At 42.8% G+C, this 27,809-nt stretch overlaps 2 protein-coding genes across 7 annotated transcripts; both read right to left on the bottom strand.

The window, feature by feature from the left end:
• Window positions 1–91: 91 nt before the first annotated feature.
• LOC124011494 (reticulophagy regulator 2-like) lies at window positions 92–19,391 on the bottom strand. Its single transcript, XM_046324924.1, has 9 exons — window positions 19,007–19,391; window positions 18,262–18,365; window positions 14,845–14,875; window positions 13,962–14,091; window positions 13,378–13,462; window positions 12,665–12,802; window positions 10,552–10,640; window positions 9,255–9,390; window positions 92–1,530 (listed from the first exon to the last, which is right to left on the bottom strand). The coding sequence occupies exons 1-9, from the start codon at window positions 19,246–19,248 to the stop codon at window positions 761–763; spliced, it is 1,725 nt and encodes a 574-aa protein (XP_046180880.1). The 5' UTR covers window positions 19,249–19,391; the 3' UTR covers window positions 92–760.
• Window positions 19,392–19,759: 368 nt separating this feature from the next.
• LOC124010580 (5'-AMP-activated protein kinase subunit gamma-1-like) lies at window positions 19,760–25,419 on the bottom strand. Of its 6 annotated transcripts, none has more exons than XR_006834476.1 (13): window positions 25,274–25,419; window positions 24,973–25,012; window positions 24,588–24,688; window positions 24,062–24,143; window positions 23,822–23,880; window positions 23,332–23,390; window positions 23,172–23,226; window positions 22,879–22,908; window positions 22,275–22,452; window positions 22,095–22,132; window positions 21,811–21,957; window positions 21,005–21,196; window positions 19,760–20,005 (listed from the first exon to the last, which is right to left on the bottom strand). XR_006834476.1 is itself a non-coding variant. In XM_046323187.1 (13 exons), the coding sequence occupies exons 1-13, from the start codon at window positions 25,295–25,297 to the stop codon at window positions 19,983–19,985; spliced, it is 1,014 nt and encodes a 337-aa protein (XP_046179143.1). In that variant the 5' UTR covers window positions 25,298–25,417; the 3' UTR covers window positions 19,760–19,982. The 6 variants fall into 6 exon arrangements, 1 of the variants encoding a protein (XP_046179143.1); XR_006834477.1 differs by having other exon boundaries at window positions 22,275–22,440; XR_006834474.1 differs by having other exon boundaries at window positions 22,275–22,440; window positions 22,782–22,908; window positions 23,345–23,390; window positions 25,274–25,417.
• Between the last annotated feature and the right edge of the window lie 2,390 nt (window positions 25,420–27,809).

Below are 27,809 nucleotides of genomic sequence, written 5' to 3'. Positions count from 1 at the left end.
TCCCAAATGTACGCATTTGTGCATACATGATGAAAACGTGTTTTGCTGAAGATCTAAATCCAATGCAGATTGTAGAATCGACTTGGGTTACTGACCATAGAGAAGAATCTTTATTAGTTTAAAATTCTCGCATGACGGCAATAAATAGTTTATCATATATATTAATATAATCAAAACAAAAACCTTTTCTTTCTCTCAAAGAATCCATCCACATATAATATGTTAATCATTTCCTTTGAGAAGGGTGGTTGTAGATCTGGTCCCTATAGCCTGGTCCCATTGCAGATTGTGCTGTAATATACCAAACTGCATTTAGCATTACAACATACAGCACAAACAGATCTGGGACAAGGCTCCAAACCCTTCCTCCTGCCACCCAAACACATTACTAGTAGTTCCCAAAACACAAATGGCTTGTTCCCTTGGTTAAAAGCAATACAACCCTGTCAAACACAGGTGCCATCAAGCCCAAGCCTCGAGAAACACAAGTTTCATCCCAAATAGCACCCTATTCTAGCTATAGTGCACTACTTTTGACCAGAGCCCTATGGGCCCTGGTAAAAAAGTAGAGCACTGTAAAGGGAAGGGTCCCATTCGGGACTCATCCACAGTGATAGTGTGAAGGCAGAATCAACCACAGTGATCTCAATCACTAACCAACTGCCACTAACCACAGACACTTTGATAAGTGTACATATATAGCTGTATAATGTATATCTACATAAAACAAAACAGTAGGGTATGAGCGGTGATGAAAACACTAGAAGGACTCTGGTTGGTGCGTTGGAGATGGGGGTGTATCTGTGGGAGAGGCCACTCCCACTATCCCCTGTCCATCAGGACTGAGAAGACCCAGCAGGTCCTCATCCATCTCCTCCAGTTCACTTTGGTCCAGAAGCTCAAAGTCCTCATCCTCGGTCGGTACAAATCTGTCATCCGGCATCTCCTCAGCACTCCTCTCCTCTGTCTTCACAGCGACCGCATCCTGGTACTTTTCTGCCTCGGCGACATGGGGACTTTCCAGGGTACTGGGGGGCGTGTCGGTGGGCAGGAAATCTGCGATTGAGGGGACCTTGCTGTCCTCGGTGGAGCGTAGCATGGCCGACAGAGTGTTCTGCACCACTGTGGAGATTGCCGTGTTCACAATCTCAACACTCAGGGCTTCCAGTGACTGCCTCGGGGCCTGGGTCTCCACTTCCCCCCCATGCACCACCTCCTCCGCTGTCCCAGCACCCAGCAGTGGTCCCTGGTCCCCACCTGGTGGCTGTCCACGTCCGTTGAAGTGTGTGTTGACAAAGTGGAGTGGGGAGGCCAGGTGCTGGATGAGGAGGCTGGCCGGGCTCATGGCCCCCCCCTCCAAGGGCCGTATTCCCCCAGCCGTAGCCCCGTCCCCTTGGCCCTGACCGGGGCCCCGCAACGGAAAGTGGAGGAGGCTGTGCTCGATGGGAAACTCGTCAACCGAGGGGAATTCAGATCGGTCCCTTAAGAAGGCCTCCTCTGGGTCATTGTGCACACTCTGCTGGTCCGGGTCTAAACAGTCACAGGAGAGAGAGAGGATGGGGTTAAAAGGTAGTCAGCGATACATGAAGTAAATCGGAATATTGGGTTGACTTCTAAGAGTGTGAATCGCAAGGCTGAACTTCTCTGCCGTTTTAGTCCAGCAGCTGTCACATTGCAGCAGCGTGAAGCTCACCTGCACATGGCCAGATATTTTTTGTGAGTGAATATCTACAATATCCTGCTTGTGGCAACGCCATGTCGATGAGTCAGTTTTTTTTTTCTTCACCTTTATTTAACCAAGTAGGCCAGTTGAGAACAAGTTCTCATTTACAACTGCAACCTGGCCAAGTTAAAGCAAAGCAGTGAGACAAAAACAGGAGTTACACGTGGGATAAACAAAGGTACAGACAAAAACCCAATAGAAAAATCTATATAATAGTGATTAGAAAATTAAAATGAATATGAAATTCTGATATATAGTGAATGAAGGAGTCAACAGCATATATCAAGACAATGACAAATCAAATTTTGCTAGTGCCGATATTTGATTCACATGATTTGGCCTGTGGAACACATGTAACATGCTGCTCAATTATAAAAATCCCTGCAAGCCAATTCTGTCCTTTCTCCGCACACATTGAAAAGCATCAGATTGATCATAATTTTAAGTATCCCTATATTTGTCATTACGGTGCTATTACTATTATTAGTGTGCCTTTCGCAGGAGTCTCGTTGTAGATTAACCTGGCCTGAGCGCAATGGCAACCATGTATTGTGCTAATACAGTTGAGCAAACGGTGTTAAACTGGAACCTTGTAGTTGTGTCGTATTTCGCTTAACATTGGTAGCGGCGGATGGCTAGTACCTACAATGTGCCACCTCGCTTCGACGAGAAGAGGTCGTATGAAAGTTGGAAACATTTAACTTGGAATCTGGACAAGAAAAAGCATTTGCGGTTGTATTATCGCTCGAAGGATGAGCGAGAGATACAGCACTGGAAATATCTGTTGAGGATTTGAACAAGGATGACGGTATGGGAACTTTGATTAGAGCACTGGATTCTGTGTTTCTTAGAGAAGAGCAAGACCGTGATACTCAAACTTTGACAGTGTTAGAGACATTTCGTTTTCAATTACGGACTACATAATTGATTTTGAACAAAGATACAATAGGATGTGCAAACACGAGATGGTTCTCCCGGATGCCGTGTTAGCTTTCAAGTTGCTATATACACTGCCTTTTTGGGTGGTAAGGAAGAAACAGTTGGCTTTGACTGCTTGTACTGTGCTGGCTTTGGCGTCAATGAACACGGCACTAAACATACGTTTTGGTGAAAAATACTTCTGTCGCGCCAATAACAGATGGGACGACCTGGGACGAGGCTCCACACCCTTCTCCTGCCAACCAAACACATTACTAGTAGCTCCCAAAACGCAGATGGCTTGTTCCCTTGGTTAAAAGCAATACAAGCCTGTCAAACACAGGTGCCATCAAGCCCAAGCCTCGAGAAACACAACATTCATCCCAAATGGCACCCTATTCCAGCTATAGTGCAGTACTTTTGACTAGTGACGCCGCATATTTACATAAAGCAGCAGAGAAAAGGCGCCAAAAAGTTATTCTCATGACAACCAGACGAGGGCGCCATTGCCCGGCACAAATTCACTGGACAGATATGGCAGGAGATTAAAATGGGCCATTTGTCAAAGCACTTACCATTGGGTTAAAGACTGTCCTCATAAAAAAACGAACAAGTTAAACAGAGGAAAATGCAAACAGAGAGAGCAGTGTAACACTGTTTTCAAACCAATCTGCTTCTGAGTTCTTAGGATCTGCTGTGATTGCTACTGCATGTACACACAGTTTGTGGCGCAAAATGGCTTGATAACTATGTCAGTGAACTAAATATGAATGAGGTACAAAATATGATTGACACACCAAGCAACAGAGCTTTCAAATGTGGAAATTTAATTTTTATTTAACTAGGCCAGTACAGTTAAGAACAAATTCTTACTTACAATGACGGCCTACGAACTACAGATTTTTACCTTGTCAGCTCGGGGATTCGATCTAGCAAGCTTTCGGTTACTGACCCAACACTAGGCTACCTGCCACCCCGAGATAGGGGAATTGTTCATTCTACCAAGAGAGTTAAGATACCAGCAACTATTGGTCAGACTAATAAGTGTCACATTGAAACAGAGGTGGTCCCTACAGACACCACTTACTATTAAGCAAAGCTTCCATCAAGAAGTCAGGGGCTGTACTAGACATAAAAAAATGACAAGGCGGTGACGTTTAAACAATCAGTGACCCTTGAACTTACTACCTCAGGCCACTATTGTGTGAACGTTTTAGACAAATACATCACACAGAGACCATGTAAAAATTTGATTCTGACAGACACAGAACACAGGATAAAATGTATTGTTAAAACGTCAAACCGTTTGGACATGCAGTTGACAGACTTCAGAAATTACTCAGCAGTTTTGGAAATAATGATGAGTATTTTTCATTCTACGGCAGATAGTTAACAGTTGTGAGACTTGTCAGAAATATAGCAAAACTAAGACTAGGCCAGCTGTTGGTTTGCCACTGGCTTCCAAGTGGCTGTAGATCTACATGAGTTGGGATCAAGTGTGTGGTACCTTCACATGCTTCAGTGCTGGAAGCATTGTCAATACAAAGAAACCCAGTGAAAACATCAATTACTTCATTCATTCCTGGATAAGTGTGCATGGCCCGCCCCAGATTTTTGAATTTTTTTAACCTTTATTTAACTAGGCAAGTCAGTTAAGAACAAATTTGTATTTTCAATGACGGCCTAGGAACAGTGGGTTAACTGCCTGTTCAGGGGCAGAACGACAGATTTGTACCTTGTCAGCTCGGGGATTTGAACTTGCAACCTTCCGGTTACTAGTCCAACGCTCTAACCACCTAGGCTAGTAACCATGGAGAATTTAATAATAATGAAATAAGAGAAATGGCTGAGAAATTCAACATGTAAAGACAACTGCTGCATACAGTCCATGAAGCAATGGATTTATGGAGAGACAATCAAACACCCAGAGATTATTCTGAAAGTGAAGCAAGACAATGGATGTGACTGGAAAACAGCCCTAGATTAGGCTTTGATGGCAATAAAAACGCAATGCACAATTTTCATGGCTACAGCCTAGAGGTTGACCGATTAATTGGAATGGCCGATTAGCTTGTCCTGTGTTGCATATAATCGATGCGGTGCCTGTTAATTTATCATCGAATCACAGCCTTCTTCGCCAAACGTGTGATGATTTAACAAGCACATTCGCAAAAAAAGCACCGGCTTTACACCAATGTGTATCTAACCATAAACATCAATGCCTTTCTTAAAATCAATGCACAAGTATATTTTTAAACCTGCATATTTAGTTAATATTGCCTGCTAACATTAATTTAACTAGGGAAATTGTGCCACTTCTCTTGCGTTCTGTGCAAGCAGAGTCAGGGTATATGCAGCAGTTTGGGCCGCCTGGCTCATTGCAAACTGTGTGAAGACCATTTTTTCCTAACAAAGATCGTAATTAATTTGCCAGAATTTATACAATTATGACATAACATTGAAGGTTGTGCAATGTAACAGCAATATTTAGACTTATGGATGCCACCTGTTAGCTAAAATACTGAACGGTTCCGTATTTCACTGAAAGAATAAACGTTTTGTTTTCGAAATGATAGTAATGAACTATGGTCAAATCCGGAAACTAATGCTCGTATTTCTGTGTGTTATTATATTATAATTAAGTCTATGATTTGATATTTGATAGAGCAGTCTGACAGCGGTGGTAGGCAGCAGCAGGCTCGTAAGCATTCATTCAAACAGCTCTTTACTGCTTTGCCAGCAGCTCTTCGCTGTGCTTCAAGCATTGCACTGTTTATGACTCCCGAGATTAAGCTGGCAATACTAAAGTGCCTATAAGAACATCCAATAGTCAAAGGCATATGAAATATAAATGGCATAGAGAGAAATAGTCCTATAATAACAACAACCTAAAAACTTCTTACCATGGAATATATTGAAGTCTCATGTTAAAAGGAACTACCAGCTTTCATACGTTCTCATGTTCTGAGCAAGGAACTTAAAAGTTAGTTTTAAATTTATTTTTATTTTTACATGGGACATATTGCACTTTTACTTTCTCCTCCAACACTTTGTTTTTGCATTATTTAAACCAAATTGAACACGTTTCATTATTTATTTGAGACTAAATCGATTTTATTGATGTATTAAGGTAAAATAAGTGTCATTCAGTATTGTTTTAATTGTCATTATTACAAATAAATAAATATATAAAAAAATATAAAAAACGTCCGATTAGTCGGTATCAGCTTTTTTTGGTCTTCCAATAATTGGTATCGGCTTTGAAAAATCATAGTCGATCGACCACTACCACAGCCCACACCAACTAGTGTTCGGGCAGAACCTTAATCTTTCCTCTGTACTGATTGACAAGCTACCAGCACTAGAAGGGACCAGTGCGAGTGTGTGGGTGGGACAGCACCTTTCAGCACTACATTCAGCAAGAAAGGCGTTCACTGAAGCAGTGTTCAGAGAGAATTCACAGGGCTCTACATAAACAGCTGCAATCCACCGATGAGGAGTACGAGATTGGAAACAAATGAGTTGACTTGTCAAGAGTGGAAAGGCCGCGACCGGGAGGTCCGTGGGGCGACGCACAATTGGCATAGCGTCGTCCGGGTTAGGGAGGGCTTGGCCAGTAGGGATATCCTTGTCTCATCGCACACCAGCGACTCCTGTGGCGGACCGCGAGCAGTGCGCGCCAACCAAGGTTACCAGGTGTTTCCTCCGACACATTGGTGCGGCTGGCTTCCGGGTTGGATGCGCGCTGTGTTAAGAAGCAGTGTGGCTTGGTTGGGTTGTGTATCGGAGGACGCATGACTTTCAACCTTCGTCTCTCCCGAGCCCATACAGGAGTTGTAGCGATGAGACAAGATAGTAGCTACTAACAATCGGATAGGTGGCTTTCATATGTTCTCATGTTCTGAGCAAGGAACAAACGTTTGCTTTCTTACATAGCACATATTGCACTTTTACTTTCTTCTCCAACACTTTGTTTTTGCATTATTTAAACCAAATTGAACATGTTTCATTATTTATTTGAGACTAAATTGATTTTATTGATGTATTAAGTTAAAATAAGTGTTCATTCAGTATTGTTGTAATTGTCATTATTACAAATAATAAAACATAAAAATCGTCAGATTAATCGGTATCGGCCTTTTGGTCCTCCAATAATCGGTATCGGTGTTGAAAAATCATAATCGGTCAACCTCTAATGGACACTGAAACTTATACAGGAAATTGAGCAGAGACCTTCAACCACGACACAGGTAATACTGTTGCACATTCAAATTAGGAAAACATTTAACAATAGCCACGTGTTAAGACAACAAGGTTGTTCCCATCTGAAAACTGGGCAAACTTAAATACATGGACAAAGAAAGTGGTATTCCACATACAGCAACCGTCACTGGACGAGCAGGAAAAAACAAAGGAAAACACCAGAACTGGTACAACTTGTAGTACTTTGAACCAGCTACACTTTCTGGTACAACAGGGTCAGTTGATCTGTCACTTGTAGATAATCTGAGAATTGAACCAATGGAAAAAGCAAGAAAAACAGACTGACATTCAAAATGATGATGTACTTGAAAACAAAGGATGTGTCATTTGACTTAAGCTAGATGAGCTCAGTAAAAAGGAGTGTTCGAGGAAGTCAAAGACATTGGCCAAAAATGTCTCAAACAAGGTGGGTGAGTGCCCTTAAATAATCCTTAAATGGCAATAGGGCCAAAAGCACTTCTAGTGGCTAAATGTTGGGGAGCTAGCTGCTGAAGAACTCCCAAAATATTCACCGACATGCACCTCAGTCACTCAGATTGCTGCTGACAGTGATCTGACAGAAAAAAATGGAAACTTAATTCAAATCAAGAATCTTCAACCTATCCACATGGATTCTTCAAGAGCCGTATAATAATTCCCCTCTCGGTGGAATTGAAGTTGATCAATTGAGTTCAAATATAGGTCAAATTCTATATGTTCCTTGACAGAGTAGACCTGATGTAATGTTTGATGGCTGCAACTTGGCATCCAACACAAAACACCACTGTACAAATCATTCACGAGGCAAACAAAGTTGTTCGTAAACTGTAATCACAAGTGGCTAAAGTTTCAGCATGTTTGAAAAGATGACTCTGAAACTAGTTGTCTTCAGTGATGCTTCCCTAGGGAACCTTACAGATGGAGGCACACAAGGTGGACATGTAATTGTGTTAATGGGTGAAGGAGGAAGAGTCTCACCTATCTGTTGGCAGTCAAAAAGGATCAGAAGGGTTGTCCAAAGCACACTTGCTGGAGAAACCCTTGCTCTTGCAGATGAAATTGACAATGCTATCTTTCTTGCAACTCTGTTCTCATCAGAACTTACCACTGGTGAGACAAAACGGCACATTCTACCTGGAGTTTGTGTCACTGACAACTACTCCTTAGTTGATGCTGTGAAGTCAACCAAGTCTGTCACAGAGAAAAAAAGACTGCCTTGAGATAAGCAGCATCAAGGAACTTATTCAAGCATCGAGAATCCAGCGGATTTTGTGGTCGGCAACAAGGGAGCATCCAGTCTTGTGCTCCTAAAGGCACTCAGTAATGGAAAGTGGCAGCTTGAGAAATACAAATAAAAAATAAAAACGTTCTCACACAACCCATTTGTAATGGGGAACTTAAATATTACTTGGGACATTCAATTGTTGTTGATGGTTTATTTGTCTTTAAAAGAAAAAAGTGTGAGATTGTTAAATTATTTTTTTTAAGTAAGTATCACTATATTTCTGTTTAGGGCGCTATCACTCTGTCATTAGCAAGAGTCTCGTTGTAGATTAACCTGGCCTGAGCCAATTGCAGCCATGTATTGTGCTAATACAGTTGAGTAAACGTTGTTAAACTGGAACCATGTCGTATTTGAGTTAACACAGAAGTACTTCTAACATCGGGTTATATGCTAGGGCTGAGCATTTGAAATGATTTCACTATTAGAATAATAACATGATTTTTCAGATAGTCTAACATGTTTTAAAGATATATATTTTTGTTTACTTCAATAAAGACCTGCTCGCGTAACTTGAGAGTCGGAGCGCTGCGCTCTGCTTGGAAGTGTGGGGGAGGGGCGATAGAGGAGCAGGGACCGGTCGGTGTGTGTGACAGTCTGTGTGTTTGGTATGGAGGGAGAGAGAAAGATGCCAAAACGACTCGCGCTAGTTAGACAAACTTGTTGCTGCCATAGGTTATCATACCATCTGCAAGTGCCCTTCTTGACTGCATCTAATCTTTGTAAAGAAGCTAGCTACAGTAGCCAGCTAACTAGCTAAAGTAGCAAGGCTTATTGAGGCATCCTTGTGTACAACTTTATTCATATGAAACCACAGCCTACCACTTGGTTGATCATTGTAGCCTAATTCCATTTAGCATTGATTAGAAGTCTCCCACTTCACTTGCTACACACATGGAGCCTCTGACTGTGGTGTCGCTTTGATTGACCGACAATAACAACACGCTAGGCTACCGGTGAGTATTTTTTTATGGGGCAAAACATTTTGCTTCGGTTTGCACTAATTAATACACACCATTTATTTTATTTTAAATCCAAGTTGCAGGACAGATACTTTGGAGGAAGGGCCTGTTGTGCTTGGGTACTTGCCTTCAGAGACGTCTGTGAGCTGTGGGGTGGTAGCTCTGGATACGGAGAACCCACCACTCTCCAAAATGGATGCTTCCTCGTCAGACAGCTCCGAGTCGGTGATGGCCATAGCCAGGGCTGTGGTCTTTGCATCCACCTGACCAATGACATGGCACAATTTTATGATATCACCATTGTTCTATAGTGAAAGGCTCTCGACAGAACCCATACTAAAGCCCAATTAGGTGATTAGAAAGTCAAGCAATAATATTGTCTTATCCTCTCAATTGAATGTCAACATTGAAACATGAATTAAACCACATTCTGTAAAAAACAAATATTTAGCCATTCATTGAGGGGAATGTCTTGGTAAAGTATGAATAATCTCTCATTCCTCCTGAAGTGTGCATTTGTTCTATTCCATACATATTTAAAATAATTTAATTTATAGGCGTGGGCTAGAGGGAGTTTCCATAAACATGAATTTCCTTTCAAATCCATAAGGGGAATTGAACATGTACACTCTTCGGGAGAAAGTAAAGATTATTGGGATGCAACACATGTCACATTTTGAAACGGCCTAATTATTTGACATGCATGACTCAGCCAGTACTCTACACAGACCGGTGCGGCATAACCAATCAGACCTGCTGTAGACCTATTTCACAAGCATTTCGCTACACCTGCAATAACATCTGCTTAAACACGTGTACATGACAAATAAAATTATATTTTTGATATGCAAATAGACCATTGCCATTTATGGATCTGTGCCATTTACTTTAAACTGAACTGTATTTACAGCATGAGCGGTCGTGATAAGATGCTCTTGTTTTGAGATCAAAGCGAGAGCTGCATGTAGCCACCTATGCACATTTTGTTCATATCCTTTTCTAGTGAGTGAGTTATTAGCCCAGTTATAGATCATTTGTAGTCAGCAATGGGGGAGTGACTGCTTCCTTCAAGAGCACAACACCTGTACATTTCTAAACATCGTTGAAAAGCAAGACCGGTAAAGATATATTTTTAAAGGGGCAGTGCTGTTTTTTGAGGCAGGCTAAGTAGACAATAGGCAGCACAATTTGTCTGATTCTCTAATAATGGTATGGGAATAATAATGCATATTATCTTGTAAAGTGGTTTCTTGCTTCAGTCACAACATTTTCAGTCACTTCCTTGTCTGAGTGGATAAAGATTAATAATATATGCCATTTAGCAGACGCAGTTAGTCACATTTTTGTTCTGGTCCCCATAAGTATAGGTAAATATGTCCACACACATGATCCTAGTGCAAGATGGCAGACGATGTGGTGCTTACCAGGGGGGCAAAGCAGGACAGCTCCTCCTCACTCTCGCTCTCCGTCTCAGCCCTGGGCTCATCCCCTTCCTCCACCTCCTTCTTCACCTCTGCAACACACACACACAGTTTAAAGGGTAACTACAGGATCCAATAAGTTGAATTTAAGACTTAAGGACTTTTTAATGTCACTTGGCATGCAATTTACTACAAATTGAGGTCTGCGAGCACCACACCAGCTAATATTCTTCTCCAGAAATGAGCCCATGTTGGCGACAAGTCATATTTTCACCAAAGGTGGCTCATTATCAAGCAGGTGTGCTATTTTAGCATTGAGCCTGATGAATGTAGTAGCATAGTGGCTACCGGCTAGACTATAGATGGCTGAAGCATGGGGTTGCCCATCATTTGTTGGGCTACCCCAATTGACTAATCATTAACTAAGTTTCCAGGATTTTGGCTTCGATATCAATACCAGCTTAGTATAATGATACTCAATACCACCGATAAAAAAATGCCTTAAAAAGGTCAAATATACAGCACTGTTACTGTATAAAACACATGGTCAACTCTCCATCTGGAGAGCTAGGCCACTGGGTGTGCAGGCTTTTGATCCAGCACTGCTCAAACACACCGAAGTCAGCTTAACAAGGTCCTGTTGAGCAGTTGATTTGTAGAGTCTGGTTTGTTAGAGTGGGGCTGGAACAAAAGTCTACATATACTGTAGCTCTTCTAGGGGTATTATGCTATAACATTAGACTACAACCAAAAAGTTGATTCATTAAGTCAGGTATCAAATGGCTATACTTCGAAGCAAGGTAGCGAAGTAGGAGGGCTCTAGACTGACTTTCCAGTGTCAAGTAAAGAAGTATGCCATTTCAGTAACATATTCAGGGAGTGCATGATGGATATTTTGATGTACTATATTTCAAAATATGATCCAGAATAATTTGATATTTTTGTATCTTTTGAGATTAATTTGCCTGTATATTTGTTGTGCATATATATTGGCCTAGGCTATAGCCAATGCTACATACCATTTACCAACTGAGGAAGTGGAAACTCAAAACATTTTAGCTAGATTGCTAAATATGTTAGATCAATTGTATGGCTAAAGAAACTAACAGTAAATGTAACGTCCTACAAAAACATTCCATTGGTAGCATACTTTATGTATTCACCGTAAAATTCACTGCTCCATTGGCAAATCATCTCAATTCCATACTGTGTTTGTAAAGTGTTTTTTTTCCTCTATATTGACAGTTCAGAAATAGATTCGCTTAACAACAGTAACAGTAGTTGTTTGAAAAACTGTCTTTCACGCAATTAATATTCTAAATGTTGCTCAACTTTCAGTATGCTTGCGCTTATCAGAATACATCTCTCCCTTCAATCCATGTGCAAAGAGGGGAGCGAGAGTGAGAAACATGGACAGGGCAGATACTTTCATTGCAGGAAGCAGTTTAATGTACATTACAGTTGACCAAATAATGGTTTTAGAACCCCCCCCCCAAAAAAAATATATATATATATATTTTTTTTAAATGAGCAGGACCGTTGATTAGCCTAATCACCGAAATTACAAACATAAGCAAAGTTGCTTCAGTACGAGCAGGGCAGTAATTTTCAGTTCATCGTCCCATCTCTAGTTAGTGTTGTCTTTCAAATGGCATAGGCTACCTTGCTCTCCCCTCTGGCAACGACGTGACTCAGAGGTGTATATGTGGATAGGTCTTGAAAGTGCGCCCAGAGTATTATCAATTTAATTAATTTTGTTTGTTTTTCCAGCGGTGGCAACAACTAAGCAGCTGCATAATATAACAGAAACACTGTAGTCATCTCTGTTGCATATTTTAAAGCCCTTTAAAAGTGCAATTTAAGACATTTGAAGACGTAAGGCCTTTAAGGATCCGTGGACAGGATCCTTACATGTCTGAAAATAAATTTGCTCCAGCTGCCACACCAGTGCCACAAACCGGAAGGGAGGAGAACGATTTCCCAGGCAACCCTGACGTTCAGTGTTCACAGCTAGAGAGAGGGGACCTGGTGACATGTGAATGATGGCAGGGCACACACACGCACCATCAAACACATACTGACAGACAACACGCGCACACACACAGTGTAAACTCACTCCTCTTATCGTGCTTGCGGTGCTGCGTGTCTCCCTTCATGCTGTAGTCCAGTTTCATCAGAATGGGCTCCAGGCCTGTGTACATCCGTTGGATAAGCTCGTGGTACACCACCAGAGGCCACACCAACACACTCAGCGCTGGGCACAGGACAAAAAACAACCTCAACATGGCACTTAAATGGCGTTTGACTCACCATGACAAGGACAGCATCCCAAATGGCACCCTTTTGCCTACATAGTGCACTACTTTTGACCAGGACCCATAGAGTTCTGGACATAAGTAGTGCACTATATAGGGAATAGGGTTCCATTTGGAATGCAAACCATCTTTAGTTTAACCAGAGAAAGGGATATACCTCAGGGTTGTATTCATTAGTGAACAACGTAGTAAAACATTTTGCAACTGAAACCATTTACTCCAAACACTACACCGTGGCGTAAGCGGTCCCTATTGCAAATGTTTGGCTAATGTGTGCACTGTAGACTACAACCCTGGAATACTGAGCGTCACATATGGTCAAATCACAATACATTTCCAGGTTGGGGAATGGCAACACTATAAATGGTGGTATGAAGGTTGCATTTAGAAGTTATTGGCAATTGTTATGCAGTAGCACTGCATTTCTTAGACAACCACACCCTTTGGCATACTGGTTGGTTGGTTGCCTTTGTCAAAAACAAGGAAAAATAATTGAAAAAGCAAGGCAGCTCACCGATGATATAGGATATCATGATTCCTGGTACGTAGTGTCCCACCACGGCTAGCACAGAACAGCCAGAGCACATCATGGCACAGAACTGGAGGGAGAAAAGAGACGCAGTGTCATTAAACTTGCAAGTTGGCTGAAACTAATGTAGAGGAGGGACAACTACTTCAGCAAATACCTCTGCAGGTCAGAGGAGGATGGTGGGAGGCGCTATAGGAGGAGGCTCATTGTAATGGCTGGAATGGGATTCATGCAATGGTATCGAACACATGGAAATCACATTTGAGGCCGTTCCATAAATTCCATTCCAGCCATTACAATGAGCTCATCCTCCCCTCCTACAGCTTCTGGCACCATCCTCCTCTGCTTCAGCTATACAAAAAAATGTATGCAACTCAACCAATTTAATGTTTTGATAAACCATGACTGAGGCACTTTATAATATAACAATATGGTAACAGTTTTAATACACGTCGACCTCCAGATACCAAATGACAATCAGTATATGTGGCCCACGTGGAAATCGAACCCACAACCCTGATGGAGGCAATGAGCTCTAACCCACTGAGCAGCCAACAAACCCAACATACCTTTCCATGGTTCTGCCTTTTGTACTGCAGCATCTCCTGGACGAAGAGGCAGCAGTAGAGGTAGCTCTCCACCAGGTGGTGGCTGAGCTCTGGAATACTGAGGAGCCGGGGTTGCACATTCATGGTCTCTCTGCAGTCAGAGAAAGAGACTGTGGGATGTACACACGAACACAAGCAGTACTAAGCCAGACCTAAAAGGATTCAAGCATCTCAAAGTAGGAGAGCTGATCTAGGATCAGATTACAATGGATAGAGTGAGCCTGGTCCTAGATCAGCTCTTCTACTACTCTTAATAAATATGTGCCCTAATGCTATTGACAGGCACAGACCAGCAAACAAGTAGGGAAAACACCTGAATAACCACATGATAGTCTCTAACAGTAAAGTGCTTGAAGGTGTTATAGGAGCAGGGTGAGTTAGGATGTGTTTCAAGGCCCAGTGTAGTCAAAATTGTGATTGTCCTGTTTTATATTTCCACATTATGAGGTTAGAATAATACTGTGAAATTGTGAAAATGATGATAATTCCCCTTTAGTGTAAGAGCTGTTTGAAAAGAACGCCTGCAATTTCAGCCTGTTTTGGTGGGATGAAGTTTAGGCCTTCCATGGTGACATCATCATGCATTAAATTAGTTAATAGACCAATAAGAAAGAGAATTCCAAACCTCTGCCAATAACAGCTAATGTTACATGTTCCCCTACCCACTCAGACCCCTCCTAGCTAAATTCTTGCTTGAGAAATTGCTCTTGCTAAGAAGTTAATTGTTTATTTTTGTACTATTTTAATTATAAACAATCACAGTAAGGTACTTAATCGTTACCCAGAAATGATTTGAAATTGAGATTAAAACAGCTGCATTGGACCTTTGAGTCAAGATGTGTACCTTTCCAATGGGTTGGCCTCAGGATACTGAACTGTAGTGGAGAGAGGAGACAGTAGAGATTTGTTCATCTAAGTCCAACATCAACAAAACACTTTAGACTTCATAGAGTAGGCTTGGTAATCAAAGTCATCAGAACAATGTTATGTCAAATCAAATCCAAATCGACAGCACTAACATTTAACCATCTTATCAAATCGTGACCTATACTAGCATTTCAGACTTCACACTGACCCTAGGGCCAGGGGTGGCTGTAGCATGAGTAATGCACCTACTAAACTCAGCAACAACAAAAAAAATGTCCCTTTTTCAGGACCCTGTCTTTCAAAGTTAATTCGTAAAAATCGAAATAACTTCACAGATCTTCATTGTAAAGGGTTTAAACACTGTTTCCCCTGCTTGTTCAATGAACCATAAACAATTAATGAACATGCACCTGTGGAACGGTCATTAAGACACTAACAGCTTACAGATGGTAGGCAATTAAGGTCACAGTTATGAAAACTTAAGGCACTAAAGAGGCCTTTCTACTGACTCTGAAAAACACCAAAAGAATGATGCCCAGGGTCCCTGCTCATCTGCGTGAACATGCCTTAGGCATGCTGCAAGGAGGCACGAGGACTGCAGATGTGGCCAGGGCAATAAATTGCAATGTCCATACTGTGAGACACCTAAGAGAGTGCTACAGGGAGACAGGACGGACAGCTGATCATCCTCGCAGTGTCAGACCACGTGTAACAACACCTGCACAGGATCGGTACATCCGAACATCACACCTGCGGGACAGGTACAGGTTGGCAACAACAACTGCCGAGTTACACCAGGACCGCACAATCCCTCCATCAGACTGTCCGCAATAGGCTGAGGCTGGACAGGGCTTGTAGGCCTGCTGTAAGGCATGTCCACCGTCGCTGGACCAGACAGGACTGGCAAAAAGTGTGCTTCACTGACGAGTCGCGGTTTTGTCTCACCAGAGGTGATGTTCGGATTTGCGTTTATCGTCGAAGGAATGAGCGTTACACCGAGGCCTCTACTCTGGAGCGGGATCAATTTGGAGGTGGAGGGGCCGTCATGGTCTGGGGCGGTGTGTCACAGCATCATCGGACTGAGCTTGTTGTCATTGCAGGCAATCTCAACGCTGTGTGTTACAGGGAAGACATCCTCCTCCCTTGTGTGGTACCCTTCCTGCAGGCTCATCCTTACATGACAATGCCACCAGCCATGCTGCTCATTCTGTGTGTGATTTCCTGCAAGACAGGAATGGCAGTGTTCTGCCATGGCCAGCGAAGAGCCCGGATCTCAATCCCATTGAGCACATCTGGGACCTATTGGATCGGTGGGTGAGGGCTAGGGCCATTCTCCCCAGAAATGTCCGGGAACTTGCAGGTGCCTTGGTGGAAGAGTGGGGTAACATCTCACAACAAGAACTGGCAAATCTGGTGCAGTTCATGAGGAGATGCACTGCAGTACTTAAAACCTCTTGCTCCTACCTGGCACGCAGGCGTCCCATCTAGACATCTGGAAATGCAAATGCGCGATGCTAAATGCTAATAGTACTAGTCAAAACTCAAACGTTCATTAAAATACACATGCAGGGTATTGAATTAAAGCTACACTCGTTGTGAATCCAGGCAACAAGTCCGATTTTTAAAATGCTTTTCGGAGAAAGCATGAGAAGTTATTATCTGATAGCATGTAACACCCCAAAAGACCTGCAGGGGACGTAAACAAAATAATTAGCATAGTCGTCGCTACACAAACCACACAAATAAAATATAAAACATTCATTACCTTTGACCATCTTCTTTGTTGGCACTCCTAGATGTCCCATAATAACTATTGGGTCTTTTTTTCGATTAAATCGGTCCATATATAGCCTAGATATCGATCTATGAAGACTGTGTGATAATCGAAAAAAATAGCGTCTTATAACGTAACGTCATTTTTTAAAATTAAAAAAGTCGACGATAAACTTTCACAAAACACTTCGAAATACTTTTGTAATGCAACTTTAGGTATTATTAAACGTTAATAAGCGATCAAATTGATCGCGAGGCGAAGTATATTCTTTAGCCGTCCGTCTGGAAATAATGTCCGGGTAATTCTCAACCAAAATATCCGGTCCTAGACCTCGAAGAAATGCATTGCCTTGCGTCTGTTTGACCAAGAAACAAAGCCTAGGCGAATGACAAGACTCTAGACAACGTGTGGAAGCTGTAGGTATTGCAACCTCAGCCCCATTAAATGTGGTTCACCTTTATCAATGGGTTCAAGTTGCGCATGGATATATATTTCCATTTTCAGTGATCAGATTTTCCTGCGCTTTTCGATGAAACGCACATTCTGTTATAGTCACAGCCGTGATTTAACCAGTTTTAGAAACGTCTGAGTGTTTTCTATCCACACATACTAATCATATGCATATACTATATTCCTGGCATGAGTAGCAGGGCGCTGAAATCTTGCGCGATTTTTAACAGAATGTTCAAAAAAGTAGGGGGTAGGATTAACAGGTTAATGCAGCTGATGGCCACACGAGATACTGACTGTTACTTTTGATTTTGACCCCCCTTTGTTCAGGGACACATTATGGAATTTCTGTTAGTTGCATGTGTTACGTTCCTCAGTTTCTGTGTTGTTGTCAGTTTGTATGTATTTCAGGAAATGGCTTCCTGGATTCCCCCAAGCAGCTGATTGGTCGGCACCATTGCAGATTGGAGCTGACCCCGCCCTCTCGTCAGGGGATACAGCTGTCGGCAACTTCTCCAGCTGTATATAAGCCAGTGTTCCTTTGCTCAGAAAGAGAGAGCTTATTAGTATGTCTTGTGTTGGTTGTTGCGCAGACAGTTTTTGTACAGTATTTAGTAGCCGGTCCTGTTGAGGTATGTTTTTGTCACAAGGACTGTGTTTTGATGATTGAAGTTGTTCACGTTACGTTAGTTTTATTCTGTTTTTGTTCCCAGGGGGAAGGCACCTTGGGAGTGCTTAGGCAAGAGGCCTGCGGGCATACATATACCCCTAGTATGTATTCTGTAGATGCACACTAGGTAAGACCTGGGCAGACCATCCCCTGTGCCAGGTGGTGCTAGTTAGGTAAGTTGTGGGTAGGAGAGGGGGCTCTAACTGTCTTAGCTTCCGTCCAGCAACTTTTCCCCAAAATGACCGTGTGAAGGAATAAATTCCATGTTAACGGTAAAATTCTGTGTCATCCTTACCTGCACCTACAGTCACATACCTCTTTCACTCCACAGGGAGTTGTGTTGCATTCCCTCCTCCAAGAGGCATGTGTAACATGTCTGTGGAACTTGTTCAGTTTGTCTGTTGACTCTTATGTTCATACAAATATTTACACATGTTTGCTGAAAATAAATTCAGTTGACAGTGAGGACGTTTTCTATTTTGTTGCGTTTATGAACTTACCTGTTGTAAGAGGTAACTTATGCTTCCATCTCTCCAGCTGCATAAGCCCTAGAATGGAAAGACTCAGGAGGAAGAGAGGACGCAGGGACGTCGACGACAGAAGCCTGTAAAAAAGACAAACAACCCATACCATTTTAAAATGTAACCAATGTTAGTCACGTTTCTAACATTAAGTAACGTTAACTAGCTAGCCACAAGAGTGAATAGACTGTCAGCTAGCCCCCTGTCCTTGGTTCAGGACAATACACAAAACAGATCTGCCAACTTGGCCACGTTCAGTTGTCAAACGTTGCAGATTTAACGTGCCATGAATACAGCCGTCATGATTCCTTGGTCTACATGTCGGAGGGGCACGTTTGTTCTACATTTACTTACACATTTCTATCCCGAACGCTCACGTCTTGTTATCCAGATTTGACAGCTGTCAACTAGGTAAGTTACTGTTATTTGAAAGATAGCTCACTTAGAATTTATGTAGAGTATTTAGCGAAACGTTACTCGTTTATTCGATAATAGTAGGGTAAACTTTGGCATACCAAACTACCAACAGACATCATTAAATAGCTAATTAGCCACCTAGCTAGCGCGTCACTGTCGCCCGAGGAGGATTATCGTTGTCATTCAATCAAACTACAGTAAGTAGCTACTACTACTATCAACCTAAGACATTAGCTACAGTGCATCTTCCTATTCAGTGCAAAATAACTGATCACATGAGTTATTCTTACTAATTATTTAGCATTACCAAAATAAGGTGTTCAGCGTGAGAGCAACAAAGATGCTGTAGAGCGGCCTTTCCCAAACAAGCAGCCTCTGCATCCATAACAGCAAAGGCTCATATTGCGATAGCCAGCCTTGAAGACGCTCCCGCAGTTGCACGAGCTCAGGGTTCCCATCACCGCATACTTGCTCTGATCCTCCGGCAGGGAACAGGTCCTCGAGTACGGAAGAAACAGAGGGGCATCTAGCCTCCTCTCCGCTCGCCATCTTTCCCCCACTTTGTTGTGTTGTTTTGGTGATCACGGGGTATGGATAGGCGGATAGATCCGCGAAGGCCCGTCATGGATTTTTAAAAAAAAGTTACTCCAGCCACAAAGTCATAAACCCCGCCTATTTCTACAATTGCTCGTCTTAAAATGAGATTTTAAATCTAACCCCAACCACACTGCTAATATTATGCCTAACCTTAAATTAAGACCAAAAATCTAAAATGTCGTGTTCATGAATTCTTACGATCTAGCAAATTTAGACTTTATAGATGTGCTATCTAGTGGAAACCCAGTTTACTGGCTCAGCATGTCACGTGCTTCCTTGTTTACTGCGCTTGGTTTTGCGAAAACAATAGCTATTTACTGACATCTGCTGGATAAATTGGATAGTACTATCCATTATTATGTAAAATACCCATTTATAATTATATCTCCACTTGTTTCTCTGAAAAGCTTACATAAAACAGTGAAATCCATTGTGCAAGTCCATTATAAAAAAACAAGTCAAATTGATTTGAACATGTTTATTTAATACAGCACACATTCAGGGCAACACAAAGTAACACAAACTTATCGTCAATTTGATCAAATGTAACTGACTATTGTGATTTATTGAACTCAACTGATACAGCTGATTGTTGCAGATTGTTTTTCTCTACAACAGTATGTTGACATTTTGAAAACGGTCTCCCTTTTCATCCACCATGAACTTCACATTGTCCTCTAGTGATCTCAGTTTGATTTGCTTGAAATCTCTGGAAAAAAAAACAATAGTGGAAATGCAATTTTATCAAAGATTGGAATGATTGTAACCAAAGCATATGATAAAAAAAAGGTTGTGTGCATCAAAGTGTGTTCTTATTATATCAGCATAAATAGATAATAAGCTCCATACAGATTATTTTTCTTTAAAAATTTTTTTACTAGGCAAGTCAGTTAAGAACAAATTCTTATTTTCAATGACGGCCTAGGAACAGTTGGTTAACTGCCTGTTCAAGGGCAGAACGACAGATTTTGTACCTTGTCAACTCGGGGATTTGAACTTGCAACCTTTCATTCTTGCTGTAGACACAAACCAATCTGAGAGATGCAAATGAACAACAACATGGTTGCATCCCGAACGGCAACCTATTACCTATATAATGAACTACTGACCGGAGACAGAATAGTGTCCTATCCAGGGGCTGTACTTGTACATCAAGCTGCCTCACGCTACAGAAACAGGAGATGAACCGTTTCGGCTTGCACAAGCCAAGCTATTTATTAATTTTTCACCTGAGTCATATGGACACTGGTCAAAAGTAGTACACTATAGGGAATAAGGTGCCATCTGGCACGCAGATCAAATCAGATATCATCAAATCTTTATGCAGATACATCACCACATTCCTCTAGTGCCATACTGTAACTTGGCCTTTTAGCTGCAGCTAGTCCATAGAATGTCAACCACAAAAGCTTGGAATCTTCAAGATTCCAGTCCTTTTGAAAGGATTTATACTGCTCCCCATGCACTAGGCAAGCAGGGAACGATAGGTCAGAGGTCATCATAATCACCCTTTGCAGAGAAAGTGTGTGTGTGTGTGTCTGCAGGGTACGTGGTGGGGGGTTGATATGTGGCTGAAGCTCAGAGAAACAGGGTGCAACGTATAGCAGCAGCAGCTGTTGTGGGGGGGGGGGGGGTCAAAGAAGTGTGTCTGACAGCCAGTCAGTGAGCTGGGGGGATTGGAGAGAGGAGAGAAAAATGGTGGACATACCTGGGCCAGGAAAGTGGGGCTAGAGGCGGTGGTAGATGGAGGTAGGGCAAGGGGGCCTGACTCCCACAGGTGCTAAGAGGCTAAAAGGGCATCAATACCTGCCGGGCTTAACACCATGGCCTGGAGCAGGTCAGAGAGAGAGATGATCCCCCTGCACACGTCCTCTTTGTCCACCAGGACCAGCCGATGGACCTGCGGGGAAAGGATGGGGACACGATGGGGACAGGATGAGGAGTAAAAGGGGTGAGGAGAGGATGGAGAGAGGAATAGGGCAGGATGGGGGTAAGATGGGGACAGGATGGAGAGTGGATGGGGGCAGGATGGGGTAGAATGGGGAGAGAATTGGTGCAGAATGGGGACAGGAGGGGGAGAGGATGGGAGTGTGTGGTGGGAAAGGGTTGGTCATGGTTACACAACAAGGACTTACCAGTAATTAAGTAGAGTAGAGCAGTAAGCAGAGGGCTAATGCTGATACAGTCTACAGCTAATGCATTCAAATATATTTAAATACTAGTGGCCATAATTCTATTTATATTTCATTGTGTGGGCTAATAGAGCTAAATATTGCAGCATATCAGTGCCCATTACTTTGATGTCTTTTTTAAACAAACTGGTAGGTGGAGTGGAGAGAGAGGGCCACTGTGATAGAGGACATGACCTTGGTCATATTCAGTAGTGCACACCGTAGCAAAAATAACAAGTGTTTCTAATTGGACACGTTCAAGTAGTCCCTCCCTGTTGCAGCCTGTTTTCTTCCATTTGGAGCCTTATGAATAGAACCCTGGTGGGAGCAGTGGGACACTAACCTCAGCCTTAATAATGCGATCAATGACGGTCTCCAGGGTCTCGTCGGGGAGGCACTTTATGACGCCCTCAATGAAACAGCAGCGCCGTCGGATGGCCTCCTGCATGGACATGTTCAGGTTGTTGTATGTCTTCTGGGCAGCCAGATTCTGTCTCCGAGAAGAAGAGAAGAGGAGCGGAGAGAACAATAAAAATGTACACAATGCACCAACAAAGATGTGAAGGCCTTTATTTTGTATTGTTTTCAAGTGAATTAAACTGTAACGGGCAGCTTTAGGGCACTTACAATCACATCAAATCTGGAGTAGAGAGCCACCACCTTGCCTTGATGTACAAAGGACAGTGAGATACATAGCCTGCCTACATCTTACAAGTGAAACTTTATTTTTAAGGGCACCTACATAAGGACATACACATACTGTACTAGTCAGTGTTCGACTTTGAACTAGAGATGAGGTTAACCCACCTTGCTCGTTTACTACGGGCAGTGCGGAGACCCTCCTCTCTACAAACACAGACAGGGCATCGTAGACTGAGGCCGTCTGCTGGACCGTGGCAATGTTCCGGAATGTCCCGATCCCAACGTCCTGGATCGTCTTCTGCATGAAGCAGGGTTTTGGGACTGTCTCTTTCTGTGTAGAGTACTTTTAATTAAAAAATAAAAAGGAACACAAGGATTGTAAAAGCAACACATACAGTTCACAACACCACTGTTTGAAATGGATGACCATATGATATGAGCATAAACACACAGACATCTTCTTCAAGGGGCAGCAGCCTAGTGGTTAGAGCGTTGGACTAGTAACCGGAAGGTTGCGAGTTCAAATCCCCAAGCTGACAAGGTACAAATCTGTCGTTCTGCCCCTGAACAGGCAGTTAACCCACTGTTCCCAGGCCGTCATTGAAAATAAGAATTTGTTCTTAACTGACTTGCCTGGTTAAATAAAGGTAATAAAAAAAAATGTTGTCTTACAAATATGTGGAGAAACTTGAGGATTCGCTTGTGCGTGAGAATGTGTAAGACATTTCCGGACACGGGATCGATAACCGGCAATCTGTGGATCTTATACCTCAGTAAGGAATAGATGGCGTCGAAGAGGCTGCAAAGGAGAGGAGGGGAGACTGAGTAGGCCTATAGTGTCTAACCCTGGAGAACACAACCAACATCCACACCTGGGTCATGTTGCAAAACGATTTGCTACAGTGTGCCGTACTGAACACAACCCAGAACACTGCCTGTAATTGACTGAATCCCAGCCTCAATTTCCTTAGTCTGTTACTCATTTTAAAAAGTTTTAAAAGTAACAACTCAGGCAAAGCCAGGTGACAGGAGTTGGTTTGACTGAGAGCTGCGTAGATTCACCTGGCGTCTGGAGCAATACTGTGAAGACAGTGGTTGGAGTATTGCAGGTACACATCTGCAGAGAGAGAGAAATAAACAGAATGGAAAGTCACAGAAAGACATGTACGTATATACCATAGACATAGAACACTGTATCATTTGCTTTCTCTAGCTTATTTACTTGAATGAATCACCTCGCCATGTTCCAATTTGATGCCTCTCCAGCTCGTTCATTTGAACCTGTGGGAGGGTGGAAACATATTGGACAAATTATGATGAATGATTTCTGTGTTATTCACACAACCATGATCTTGTCTCCATTGAACATGCTTTATAGGCCAAGACTAGGCTTAAAGGGATAGTCCACCCAAATTACAAAATGGTTTCCTTACCATGTAAGAAATGTATGGCAAGATAAGACAGCAATCCATGCTTTGGTTTCTAAACCTGGCCACTGTCACCAAAGGCTAACTTTGAAGAATGTTTGTCCAAAAATCAATGCAGGTCAATATCCCCGTTATTAGCATTTTGCATGTTAAATGTCCAAATCATCTTTAAGGATATTTATTGAGCTACACAATCCATTTCAGGCACATTGGGATGACTTGGAAATGAAATGTGAAACATGCTTATGACTGGGATATTGACTGGCATTTGGTTCATATACGCACCAATGGGGACCTGTAGTAACGATGGAGAATGTTGATGAAATCTGTTATAGTCAGCATACCTGTGAGGACAATAGAGAGAGAGAAAGATAGAGAGAGCTCATAACTATTGGCATGGATACGTGCTAGTGTCCAGTCTTCATATCACACTACCCCCAAAACCAGCCCTAGCTTGCAATCATTCAGGACATTGCGTTGCCATAAGCAAGTAGCAAGAGAGCACCCCCTAATCTCTTCACTTACCCACAAACCTCTGTGTCTTGCTATCCCAGAGAGGTGCAGCTCTCAAGCCGTTTGCTACAAGAGCGAAAAAGGCTTTCTTCACCTGCAAACATAGGATTTTTTTAACACAACCAGTTTACACCGGTCTTAGTAGTGAGTATGTTTTAGGGAAGAAGGAATGAGGCTGCACATGAATTATTGCTGCAGGGACAAGGGAAAACCTCTATAACTGACTGTAGCTGTAGTTACAGGAGAGGAACTCTGACTTGAAATGTCATACCAAAAGGGACCATGACCTTTCCCTTGGGAAGTGGAGGGAGAATATCTGGGCTGAGTTCAGCAGGAAGAGTATGTTCTGAAACGGGGAGGCACTACGTGAATTTGCCAAATAAGAACACAGATTTTAGTTTCCTGTAACCTGTTGTGAGACGTTTTGCTACGATGTACCCTACTGAATACTGATCCTGGACTCTTGATTTGGCCCCCAAATTATTTTGTATTGTTCAGTTTCAACATACAAGTGGGTTACACAACCCTGGACTCTTACTTGTAGTGTTGTGTCAAATATGACCAGTTTACAGCTGGTTGGAATGGCCTCATAGCAGCAATGACTTTTCATGAACTTCATGTACATCTCAGCATCAGCCTCTGAAGTTATGGGTAAGTGAAGTGGGTACAAAGTTACACACACACACACACACACACACACACACACACACACACACACACACACACACACACACACACACACACACACACACACACACACACACACACACACACACACACACACACACACACACACACACACACACACACACACACACACACACACACACACACAGTTATAGATCCCCTATACACCTCATTCCATGAAACAGACACACAAATGTACATTCACACACACAAACACTGAAGGTTACCCGAATTACCTGAATTCTTCAATTCTTCACGCATCTCTTGAAACATGATCTAGACCAACAGAAAAAGAACACCAACAACACTCTATAACACCTTGATAAATGTGCTCTAAAATCACTGCTGGAATGAAGCTCGAAGGGAAAACATTCGGGATCAAGTTGAACTAAAGCCCTAAACCAAAAACAGTTTATAATCCAACCAATTTATTTTTTTACCCCAGCTTTACTCCTTCTAGTCCTAAATGTTTCAGTCCTACACACACCTACACACTTCTCAAACACAAATCTGGCCAACTCGTGTACCATGACTTACCTGCCTGATAAGTATTTTCTCCATGAAAGACTTGCGCACAACTCACCCAAAAATAAACGCTAGATCCTGCTACATGCAGGCTCCTCTACCCCTGCCTGTCCCACAAACCAGTTGGGTCTATATTAGGAGCAGGAGTCTCAAGTGGTATGCAGAGGGCCAAGGGGATGGGGGTGGGGTCTGGGGTGAGGCGCAGGCAGAAAAGGGGTGGGTACATTCCTCTCTGACATATTCTGCATAGTTTCTGTGTGGATTTGAGGAGCATTACATCATGTTGTTGATGTGGTTCCTGGGTTGTGAAAACATTTAGCCTGGTAATGTAACTGATCTGATACGCAGACTTGGCACCGTAGGACGACACGAGGAACAGCAGTCAAAAGGACGTGTTGTGTTGTAATATGGATATGTGCTGAAGTTGAATGCAATGGAGAGGTGCTGCAGTGTTTTAAAGGCTTGCTATGACTCTGGTGATGGGTGTAACTATGTTGACTGTTTTGATTCAGCTGTAATGGCTTCCTGTTCCCATTGGCATTGTGTTGTTCATTGTTATTTGCACGAGCTTGAAGAGGGCAGCAATAACAGGAAGCGAGGTGAAGCATACTATGTTGTGCAGAGTTGTGGCTGGGTAGATTGCATTTGAATTGTGTTTCCTTGATTCCTCACATCGTCTCTCCTCTCAAAACACACTGGAGAAGAATGGGGCTCATATTTACAGAGTCTCAGAGTAGGAGTGCTGATCTAGGATAAAGTTGAGCCGAACACAACCTTACAGTGAAATGCTTACTTACAAGCCCTTAACCAACAATGCTATAAGAGGTTAAGAAAAATAAATGTTAAGTAAAAAATTGAAAATAAAAGTAACAAATAATTCAACAGAAGCAGTAAAATAACAATAGTGAGGCCATATACAGGGGATATCGTTACATAGTCAATGTGCGGGGGCACCGGTTAGTCGAGGTAATAAACTCAGCCTAAAAATAATTGTCCTCTCACTGTCAACAGCGTTTATTTTCAGCAAACTTAAGATGTGTAAATATTTGTATGAACATGAAAAGATTCAACAACTGAGACATAAACTGAACAAGTTCCACAGACATGTGACTAACAGAAATGTAAAAATAATGTCCCTGAACAAAGGGGGGGTCAAAATCAAAAGTAAGTCAGTATCTGGTGTGGCCACCAGCTGCATTATGTACTGCAGTGCACCTCCTCCTCATGGACTGGATTTGCCAGTTCTTGCTGTGAAATGTTACCCCACTCTTCCATCAAGGCACCTGCAAGTTCCAGGACATTTCTGGGGAGAATGGCCCTAGCCCTCGCACTCCGATCCAACAGGTCCCAGACGTGCTCAATGGGATTGAGATCCGGGCTCTTCGCTGGCCATGGCAGAACACTGACATTCCTGTCTTGCAGGAAATCACGCACAGAATGAGCAGTATGGCTGGAGGCATTGTCATACTGGAGGGTCATGTCAGGATGAGCCTGCAGGAAGGGTACCACATGAGGGAGGAGGATGTCTTCCCTGTAACGCACAGCTTTGAGATTGCCTGCAATGACAACAAGCTCAGTCCAATGATGCTGTGACACACCGCCCCAGACCATGACAGCCCCTCCACCTCCAAATGTATCCCGCTCCAGAGTAGAGGCCTCGGTGTAACGCTCATTCCTTCGACGATAAATGCAAATCCGACCATCACCCCTGGTGAGACAAAACCCCGACTCGTCAGTGTAGAGCACTTTTTGCCAGTCCTGTCTGGTCCAGCAACGGTGGGTTTGTGCCCATAGGCGACGTTGTTGCCGGTGATGTCTGGTGAGGACCTGCCTTACAACAGGCCTGCAAGCCCTCAGTCCATTCTCTCTCAGCCTATTGCGGACAGTCTGAGCCCTGATGGAGGGATTGTGCATTCCTGGTGTAACACAGGCAGTTGTTGTTGCCATCCTGTACCTATCCTGCAGGTGTGATGTTCGGATGTAGCGATCCTGTGCAGGTGTTGTTACATGTGGTCTGCCACTGAGAAGACGATCAGCTGTCCGTCCTGTCTCCCTGTTGCGCTGTCTTAGGTGTCTCACAGTACAGACATTGCAATTTATTGCCCTGGCCACATCTGCAGTCCTCGTGCCTCATTGCAGCATGCCTGAGGCACGTTCACACAGATGCGCAGGGACCCTGGGCATCTTTCTTTTGGTGTTTTTCAGTCAGTAGAAAGGCCTCTTTAGTGTCCTATGTTTTCATAACTGTGACCTTAATTGCCTACCGTCTGTAAGCTGTTTGTGTCTTAACGACCATTCCACAGGTGCATGTTCATTAATTGTTTATGGTTCATTGAACAAGCATGGGAAACAGTATTTAAACCCTTTACAATGAAGATCTGTAGAGTTATTTGGATTTTTACGAATTAACTTTGAAAGACAGGGACCTGAAAAAGGGACCTTTCTTTTTTTGCTGAGTTTATGTACATGTAGGTAGAGTTAGAGGGTCTATGCATAGATAATAAACAGTAGCAGCAACATAAAATAGGGGTCTGGTTAGCCCTTTGAT

The sequence above is a fragment of the Oncorhynchus gorbuscha genome, linkage group LG23, assembly GCF_021184085.1.
Source record: "Oncorhynchus gorbuscha isolate QuinsamMale2020 ecotype Even-year linkage group LG23, OgorEven_v1.0, whole genome shotgun sequence".
In the NCBI taxonomy this organism is placed as follows: domain Eukaryota; kingdom Metazoa; phylum Chordata; class Actinopteri; order Salmoniformes; family Salmonidae; genus Oncorhynchus; species Oncorhynchus gorbuscha.
Note: the sequence above shows the minus strand (reverse complement) of the source record. Positions and strands in the feature narration are given on the sequence as shown.

Excerpts from the sequence above, each read along its gene's own strand:
- LOC124011494 (XM_046324924.1), bottom strand. The coding sequence starts at position 19,248 with ATGGCGAGCGGAGAGGAGGCTAGATGCCCCTCTGTTTCTTCCGTACTC. Across the intron at positions 12,803-13,377 it reads CATGATATCCTATATCATCG|CGCTGAGTGTGTTGGTGTGG; the intron begins GTGAGCTGCCTT and ends TCCTGTGCCCAG. Across the intron at positions 9,391-10,551 it reads TGTCCTGCTTTGCCCCCCTG|GTGGATGCAAAGACCACAGC; the intron begins GTAAGCACCACA and ends GTCATTGGTCAG.
- LOC124010580 (XM_046323187.1), bottom strand. The coding sequence starts at position 25,297 with ATGGAGAAAATACTTATCAGGCAG. Across the intron at positions 23,881-24,061 it reads CAAGACACAGAGGTTTGTGG|GTATGCTGACTATAACAGAT; the intron begins GTAAGTGAAGAG and ends TTGTCCTCACAG. Across the intron at positions 23,391-23,821 it reads GTTACTACAGGTCCCCATTG|GTTCAAATGAACGAGCTGGA; the intron begins GTGCGTATATGA and ends ACCCTCCCACAG.